The sequence below is a fragment of the Anneissia japonica genome, unplaced genomic scaffold (assembly GCF_011630105.1).
Source record: "Anneissia japonica isolate Jap-2015-1 unplaced genomic scaffold, ASM1163010v1 scaffold287960_len3192837_cov198, whole genome shotgun sequence".
Taxonomy (NCBI): domain Eukaryota; kingdom Metazoa; phylum Echinodermata; class Crinoidea; order Comatulida; family Comatulidae; genus Anneissia; species Anneissia japonica.
Genome location: NW_022712725.1, coordinates 2,212,766 through 2,222,855, shown reverse-complemented (window position 1 = coordinate 2,222,855; position 10,090 = coordinate 2,212,766). Strand labels below are relative to the sequence as shown.

At 32.6% G+C, this 10,090-nt stretch overlaps 1 protein-coding gene across 1 annotated transcript; it reads right to left on the bottom strand.

Annotated features, from left to right (window-relative positions):
- Positions 1-402: 402 nt before the first annotated feature.
- Positions 403-8,105, bottom strand: LOC117108077. Its single transcript, XM_033249949.1, has 3 exons — positions 7,865-8,105; positions 2,174-2,413; positions 403-909 (listed from the first exon to the last, which is right to left on the bottom strand). The coding sequence occupies exons 1-3, from the start codon at positions 7,875-7,877 to the stop codon at positions 854-856; spliced, it is 309 nt and encodes a 102-aa protein (XP_033105840.1). The 5' UTR covers positions 7,878-8,105; the 3' UTR covers positions 403-853.
- Between the last annotated feature and the right edge of the window lie 1,985 nt (positions 8,106-10,090).

Below are 10,090 nucleotides of genomic sequence, written 5' to 3'. Positions count from 1 at the left end.
GATGCTTTATGAATATTTTACTTTACTTTATGTATTTTATTATATTATATATATATATGTATATACATATATATATATATATATGTATATATATATATAACATTACCGCAAGACGATTTAGAATTCATTATATATATATAAATATATATATATTTAAATATATACAAATATAGGCCTATATATATGTATAAGAGACAGATATATATGTATATATATATGACAAAAACAGGAGACGATACAAAGTTACTAATTAAAGCTTACTTTTAATTAAATTTGTATTTCTAAATCATCTGGTATACCTCGTCCTCTCTATTAGTGTTCCATTATTTTGGAACAACGTGATTTATTTTATTATACAACATGTATAGGCCTACTAGAGATAATAACGACACTTACAACAGCTTTAAAGCAAACATCTATTTAATATGCCTACATTAAAAAAATGTCAGGCCACAAAGAAAAGCATATTTCAAAACATTACAAATCTCAAAAGATGTTATATTTTTATAATTGATGGACTATTTTATATTAAAAAATAAACATACTGTATGAAATCCCAATTAAATTTGCATTACGAATAATTTCAGCGTTAGTTCACATTTTGTGTTATAATTAGTAATTTTGTTAAACATTAATTATTTTAGAGGGTATGAGTAACCTGTCTTATTGAAATTTTAATTTGTATCCACAAGATTATTACCATCGGAATAATTTGGGCAAAGTTTCAGCGAGTGCGCCCCCACGACTGAGAAAATGTCTTTGGTTTTAGTCTTAAATCCGTGAATAATTGTACGTTATTGGTAGTCTCCAATGTGCACGTTGATGAGAAGCGAAACAACAGAGGGCGGTCATCCTATTTCAATTGAGGCAATTTCCTTCGCAATTCATTCTGGTCTAACAAACCATCTCCTTGAAATAAAAAATATAATATTTTAAAGAAATGCATTGATATCTATAATTATTTCGTTGTTGTTTAATGTGTTACTTTCTAATACCAACTTCAATAATTCTAACTTACTAGATAATTAAATTTATTTTCAAAATTCAAATGAGAAAATCTTTTCTAGTATACGACATTTATATAGGTTTAGTGCAAGGAAGTGGTTCTAAATATGAATGTCTATTAGATAGATAGATAGATAGATAGATAGATAGATAGATAGATAGATAGATAGATAGATAGATAGATAGATAGATAGACAGCTTACGCAATACTACTACTACTACTACTACTAATAATAATAATAATAATAATAATAATAAAACAATGGTAAAAATAACAATAAAAATAAAAATATTAAAGACAATGATAAAAATGAGATAATAATCAAACAAGAATATAAAAAAATAAGAATAATAATATAAAACTCAGACATTCATATTATTCAAAATAAGGAACCATAATATTAATTTCATTTCATTTAATTTCTTTAAGCACGAGCACCAAGAGTATGTCAATCAGAGAACTTAATCACTATTCTACGTGGCATATCCATTAAACGACAGGGGAGTGAATTAACAAGTACACCGGGGTAACCCCCCCCCCCTATTCTTCTCGAAGTATGTACTGGGTTCTTTAAAGTGCATACGAGCCAAATGCGTACGCTAGGCCTACGGTTTAAAGTCCTTATCCGAGAAGACTTGTTCCACCACCGGAACCATTGGCGAGTGAGCGTTTGAAGCAATATATTAGCTGAAGGGTGCCCCTGACTTAACCGCTCGGCCAATCAACTCACCATAATGATGATGATGATGATGATGATAATGATGATGATGACGAAGACGACGATGAAGATGATAGTAGTAGTAGTAATAGCAGTAGTAGTAGTAGTAGTAGTAGTAGTAGTAGTAGTAGTAGTAGTAGTAGCAGCAGCAGTAGCAGTAGCAGCAGCAGTAGCAGTAGTAGTAGTAGTAGTAGCAGGAGCAGTAGCAGTAACAGTAGCAGTAGCAGTAGAAGTAGCAGTAGCAGTAGTAGTAGCAGTAGAAGTAGAAGTAGAAGTAGCAGTAGCAGCAGCAGCAGCAGTAGCAGTAGCAGTAGCAGAAGCAGTAGCAGTAGAAGTAGAAGTAGAAGTAGCAGTAGCAGCAGTAGTAGTAGCTACTTACCTAGTAGTACTATTTTAGTGTTGAAATTTTTTTTAAATAATAATTTAATAATCAGAAATTTGATTCTTACCATTTAAGTCTGTTTTCCTAAAGAAGACCGCAAGGGGATCGTTGCTCATAATCCTGAGATATCCAAGCTCATTCTCGGATATATAGCCATCGCTGTCCTCATCATAATGGTATATCCTTTCGTTAGAGGGCCAAGATTTCTTGCCAATTCTGATCTGTGATTGGCCCTCCAATATGCAGTTGCATAACGTTGCCCCTAGCAACAATGTGAGTGTCATCATTCCCATCCGTAAGCAACATTCTGTGAAATTAACATGATTGACGAGAACATTATTGAACATTGGATTATCAGATGTAACGTGCAGTAGACCTTCACAATCCAATTAGCAATTAGCAGTTTAGGCCCATAATAACACTTAACACAAAAAATAATTATAAATAGAAAGGGAGGAAATTGACTACAGTACTTGGAAAGTTATGAATCCTGCACAGCTACACAAATTGCCCCAAACAGGAACAATTAGTGGAGAGACATCAAAGCATTGTTTGCAACCCACCACCATAAATATTGAAGATGGTACGCAGTACCTAAGTCGGCACTACATTGTCCAAAACTGTAGAAAACAGACGACAAAGTGGCTAGGCCTGCAAGTGGACCAAAATATCTGACAAGCGGGCTGACAAAAATATCTGTTTTTAATCATCTAACAGCGAATGGTAGCCTAAACATTATTTGATGTTCTATGAACTAGTTTCAATGACTATGAGAGATGACTCTTGGTTTCATAGGTAAGCATCTTAAACATTGACAGCTAACAGCCCTACTTCTGACGATGATGGTGCAAATGGTGAGGAGGAGATGATGGAGAATTAGGAGCAGTAGAATGATAATGATGCTAACGACCTTTTCGTGGAGAGAAAAAAAAACAAATTACCATGTCCCTGATTAAGTAATTAATTAGTTTTAACCAATATTACTTTATATAACATTTCTCCTTAGTTTACCTCATTTTTATATCCTTACTTGAAACAATTATGAAGTAGAGTCGAAGTAAAGTTTAATAGTTTAGCGGTTAAGATGATTACCCTCCAATCACAAGGACCTGGGTTTAATGAACCTATCCAAAGTGTCAACCAAACTTAACAACTGATCAATCAGAACAGAGTCAATAATACGCGCATGCCCAACAAGCACACGTGTTGCACTCATTGGCCAATCCTTGTACAGAAAAAAGTGAGGCCTCCAACACCATGTTGGAGGGCCTAAGTGACGTACCAGTTTAGACAGTTTCTTTTGGCATTTATATAAATTATAGTTAAAAAATAACGACTCTTGCGATACTTTTCAATAATAAATTAAAATTTAACGTAGAAATTTTTTCTATCTAACCACTAGACGCGACTTTTTATGCAGTTTAGAAAAGCGCGAGTAAAGTCGCGTTGTTATAGTAACGTCGATCCTAAAAACGCAATAACTTTGCTTGCGCTTTAACAACAACATCCAAGGGGCTTAGAGGAAAAGTCAATTCTTGTCACGGAGAGGTTCTCTCCTCTCGACTAAAAAAACTACACTTCCAAAGCCTCATCATTTGTAGAGCATTATGTGTGTATATATATGTTTGTCTTGTATTATAAGAAAGCTATAGGCCTATATGTTGTTCAGGTTAAAGGGTAAATGCCTACTTTACACTTAAAGGTGCATGCTTGACAAATGGGTCGGATTGCTACGACTGGATAATACGATAATAGCAAGACGTAGGCATATGTATATAAACGAACGACCTAGAAGACTAAGCACATTAATTTAGTGGTAATTGTGTTTGTTAGTTATAGCCTAATCTGTTCCCATTGTGTCCTTAGTTATATATAGTACTTTATCATCGTATCTCCTTTCTTGGCTCATTAAGAGGTTTGTATCTAATGCTCTAATGTTGAATATATTTAGTTAATTTACTCCTCATGTGTACCAGGTGAAATTGTTTTTTTTTTTCATTTCGTCAGAATTACAAAATCAGTTAATTTTTTTTAAATATCTTTAAGAAAATAATTATGAATTTTACATTTCAAATACTTCAAAATTAATGTTTAAAAATAAAGAAGCATTTATTATTAAGATAAAATATATTTCAAATAATTAAATACAAATACATAAATAATAAATTAAATAATAAAAATAATTATAAATAAAATAAATAATTATTATTTTCATTATTTTATTATTTTAACTATAGTATATTCTATCGCCATTGGTCAATGTAAAGGGCACCTAGAAAAATGAAGATTTGCTATAGCAGGCTGCATTGCAGCCAACCAGAGGATCAAGAGCTCATATTTTTCAGGTGTACCGATACTAGCAGTGTTCCGCATCCACAACCACTACAAATTTAGCTGACTCTTCTCAAACCACTACATTTGGTCTGTATCTCATTTTCTCCACTCCCACCTAAATGCGCCGTGCATTGTCACTCGCCTCACTCTAGTTCCGTTGCCTCCGTTGGATTTATTTGTTTAGTATATAAAAAGCTGGAAAACAAATCACGAGTAGTATGAATTATAAATGCGTCGACTTACACTGTTAAAACAGTGTTGAGGTTTTAAATTAAAAGCTCCAAACAATTTTTTCCTGTTGGTAAAGCAAATCGTGTTCAGGCATTTAAAGTACTTATTAAGCATTTAATAACTAGATACTAAGCACTTTAAATGCTAGGAACCTCAAAATCCTAGTATATAACACTATTAGGTCCTATATATACATCGTAACTGTTGAAGTTTTGAAATATTATATATTTTTAGAAACGTTTTAAGACATATCAATAGCTTAAATACAAGTTTCTTCAGAATGTTCGTTGAAAAACACCACCGACTGTAATCTCACGTATCCTTTTCCCCATATAATCTACATAAAGAAAATAAAGTCCTAGTTAAGTTGTTCAAATACTCCAAATACTCTTTATAAGTCAATTATACATTTGCTGGATTATACAGTATTCTGCATTATGATTAAATAAGTACCGTTGATCATCACTCATCATCAAATATCGCAGTGCTCATATTAGTGATAATCCTTTACGCGAAAGAAAGATAGATGTAAAGTCATTCAGTATAATTAATGGCTCTTTATCGGGCTCTTTACTCCGCAACTTAAACAGTCATGTGTTAAAAATTTATACAAAACTACGTTTTACATTATTTTGTAAAATACATTCAGGCGTTGTAGGCCTATTATATATATTTCACTTTTTTTGTAGCCTACACTTTCAAAAACAAGAAGAAATCGAAAACGGTTTCACTAAAAAAATCACACAAAAATCTGTTATTCATATATTTACCCAAATTTGAAAGGAAATGGAGATTATGTTCAATTTAAAATTCAATAGACCTACTGAATTTTTATTGTACACTGATAACTGTTTACGAATGAAGAGATCGGGAATGCGCTTAAACGATCCTCTTACATTTTTGGAAAGTACTATAATACATTTTATATTGTGAGACTGTAATTTCTTTTTAAAATTATTTATAATGAATTCCATGTAAAGCCTGGAGCACCTGTATAGCTGTGGTCAATGGCGTGAACGTAACACAAACACACATTATTGACGTACGTTTACTTTACTAAAGTTACAATGATTTTGTCTATAGCTTTTAGTTGGTTGAGCAAGGTTTAAAGTAATTGTTTACTCGAACCACACTATCAAGATGTGTATAAGAGACAGGTTCAAATATTGCTCAAGATGTCTCAACAAAACACACCTCTATAGGTAAACAAGAATGTCTATTCCGAAAAGAAATATGGCGCAGTATACCCGGTTACTGGATACGAAATACATATCATGGTATGGAATCATCGTAATTATTCGCTCATTTAACAAAACAATTCAGCAAACTTTAATTCGTTGAGATTTTTTTCCAGGAAATGCATGTGTAATGCAGGACATGTCAATTTCATCCCAAACATTTATCTTCTACCGGGTATTCATTAATGGACCTTGATATTAAGTCCCGCCACTTGGATATCGTTAATCCCGCAACCCCCCAAAACGACAGCTATATATCGTACGTAAACATGTGCCTTTGCCGGGACAACACTAAATGCGCCAACACGTGTATTTGTGGAACAAGCGCGTATTCCGGGTCTTGTTTGATTGGTCAGTGTAGATAAGTTTGATTGACACTACGAAAACGTCATTAGCAATGCTGTGTCGTTAAGTTTAAATTTATTACAATTCCATTGACAAAACAAAAACAAAAAACAAATTTTACAGAATACAGCCAAACAACATACCGGACGCCATCTCAGTATTTTTGAGTCTAGGTTTCGAGGTTAGTTAAGTTAGTTTATAATTATAAATCATTGACAAACAGATTTTGTTTGTATTAACGAAAAAAATTAATATAATTTTGTTAAAGACTTTCTACTTCACAATGAGTGTTTCCCTAATTTGTTTGTTAGAAAGTCACCCATGGGTAACACACATTTTACATGAGTCGGAATGAAATTAGTAGTGCTGATTACGCGCATAACTAGGAATACTTCCCATGGAGCGGAGAAGGTTGCACGTTGTGTATTTTTTTTATTCTGTATCCAATAACCAGGCCAAAAAGAGGTATGAGACTCCGGTAAAGAGCACTAGTTGCTAAAATAAGATAAAAAAAAAAAAGTATTGTCGAAAGAAGAAATATCATTAATAAATAGATTAGTAGGTGGAACAATATTAGCCTTACTGACGGTAAGAACACTATATGGTATAGCCATACTGCATGGGCGGTAAAAATGCTCTTATTTTTAACCTGTCATGTTTTCTATAAGACAAAGTGTAAACAGCCAGTCGCCTGAAGAGGTTCACTGCGTGAACGAAAGCTTGTGCTTACAAAATATACGTTAGTCTTAAAAGTACTACCTGTCTTGTTACTGTTTGTATAGTTAAGACTAACACGGCTACACCTCTAGTTTATGAATAAGTGTAAGATGATAATAAAGTGTAAGAAAATAAATTAAATAAATCTGCAATATACTTATGCAATGTTAAAGCATATTTCTTATTTCAACACATTAAATACTATGACAAATATATGTCTTTCAAGGATAAGCATTCATTAAAAATCTAAGCAATAACTCTCATGCGATGTTTTCTGTTTCAAACAATTATTAAATGATATTAACGCTTTTTAACATTATATACACATTTTCATTGAATTATTTAGTTTGATATCTAATTTTTACATAAACGTTGTAGTGAATATATATATATATATATATATATATATATATATATATATATATATAGTCAAACTTCATTCATGCATTATAGAACTGGTAGGCCTACAATACTATGTTTAAGTCATGTGAATATGCAGCAAAATAATTAATTAATATATATATTACTATGTATATAGACCTATATTATGTACATATGATACTATATATATATTCCGACTTTTATATCCTCAGTCGGACACTTTCACTAATCCAGAGTAACAAACAGTGCCGTGTATAGAAGTATCGGCGTTAGGAGGGCTGGTGAGAAGCTTTAGCTTGTAAAATAAGATTATTTTAGGCAAATTTCTAGTGCAGAACGATTTTTCTTAAGGGAGCGCGCGCTCCAAGACCCAGCAGAAGCCATTGTTACAAACAAAATGTTCATGCCCACTTAACAAATTAATATGGTTATTCCTCAACCACATCATGTGCTTAGAAAATACTAAACTAAGAAAAACTACTTAAGTCATTATCAATACATATCTTACGTACCGGAGTTATTCATCTTTCGGCTGTTCTCTCCCCAACGGAATGTTAGTCTACTGTAATATAAACTCTCTACGCCAGATACAGTACGCGAGTTTCCACTGCCAAATAACTAAACGAACAGGCCTACTAGAAGCGTGGGTTAGGTAGTGACTTTCTTCCAATTAGGTTTGTGCTTTTCGTGGAGTGTACTACCGTTGCATGTAGCAATTATGGTCTGACAATGGTTTGCGTTAACTTATGAAGCGAGTGAACTGTGGTGTTCTAGTGACGAAGCCTATACGTCATACGGTGTATGTGTGTGTTGCCCCCGGTAAGTGATTTTGCTTGTTTACATCTAGGTAAAGAAGATATGAGTGAACTGAATCGTTTAACCAATCACTGATCTCAATTTCGTATATTAACTCTTAAATTATGGGCAATTTTTGTAGTTACCAAACGCATTTACACACATGAACCTCTTTTCGTCTGCTTCGTTACTGCTAATTAAGACTTTCGCTTTAATTTCAATTATTGTTTTTCTTTGCAACTTCGTCGCTGGTTCAATATAAGTTAAGTAGTCACGGATTGCTTAAAAATTGCCTAATATTATGGCAATATCTGGCCAAAATTCATGCCGATATCAGGTTTTAGTTATGTTTTAATATTTCCTAATAACACAACCTACAGTAGTCTTTCAGTTATATTTTTCTGTCCTTTCCTTATAATCTACAGAAAAAAATTAAATCATGAAAGGACTATTAGGCCTACTAAAATGTATCATGGTATTACTAAAAATTGTAGGCCTATACATTACAGTTATAAATTTTATATAGGCATATTGCCAATATTTCTCTACATTCTTAAACGTTTTATTGTCTTTTTTATGAGTGTTAATTATAACGTCAAGTGCAACAATTCAATATCATAAAATGAAAGTTTGCGCAGTCTCGATAAAAAATGTCAAACAAAGTACGTTGGGCCTGGTCGGGTGGTGGTGTGTTTGTAAACACATGTGTGCAAGTGTTTGCTGTGTGGGGTGGGGCATCATGAATGTGTTTCAGAGGAACATAAGCAGGGGTACAAGCGATTATTTGGTGGTCGATTTTCCACACTATCATAACAAAAACAAAAAAAAATTGTAGAACAGATATCATAAAACGTAATTTCACCCTTTGAACCGGATATGAATTCCCATTCCATTTCGGGTATTGCTATGAACAATTTGATCTTCGCTACCTTCAATTAGTTGAAATTGAAAAATCAGATTTCGCCTTTCTTCGAACCCTGATGACTCTTAATGAAGAAATAAGCGTCATTATGTCTGGGAAAATAGACACAAACAAGTTTTTGTGCTAAATGGACTGATCTGTCGACGAAAAAAAAAACGTAACATGTACACAGAACTCCAAAAATCATATGATTATACTGTATCCATTACGGTACGTATTTTTCTACCAACTACAAATAGGCCTATATGCAAGATAGATCCATATTTTCCAAAATTTTATACAGTAACGGTAACCTTTGTTTCTACATTGCTGAATTTGCATACAGAATTTTAGAAAAACGTAAACATTTTTAGTTTTTATTTTTTAACAAATTAAAATATTTATCACCAAAATTAAATCGATTTTGTACCGGCACGTCTACAAACATTCATGTCAGCATGTCATATATGCCTGTACATCCTATTCCGTACTCTCCTTACTGTACTAAGTATGGTGCCTCTATAAGCCAGACTGGCTTATGTACAAGGGTAAGACGTTATTAATAAACAAACATACTATTAGTATAATATGGTCTGTTTTTACATTTATATTATCATATAAGCAAATCGAACATAGAATTTACGGTAAAAAACATGAATATTTTGAGGTACTTTACGGTGATTTTTAGCAATACTTCGACGCTAAAAATCTGACATGAAAATGTCTTTAAAAATAACCTAAGTATAGTTTATCAATTGTATCCATAGCTCATAATTATTGTAAGAATTTAATATACAAAACGCTAAAAAGTGTCAACAAAAAGAAAACATTGCATTTTTATATACAATGGTTCCTATATCCCAGTATTGTTTATATCAATAAACTTTATATACAGATCGAATAAGGTAGGCAAAATTGTTACTTCATATTTTTACTTTACAATCACACTCGCATTAAGTGAATTAGTACTAATGCAATCTGAAGGGAAAGCGTAAAGCCTCAGCCGGAACTAAACTTTTATTGTAGTTTAAATGTCTTTTGC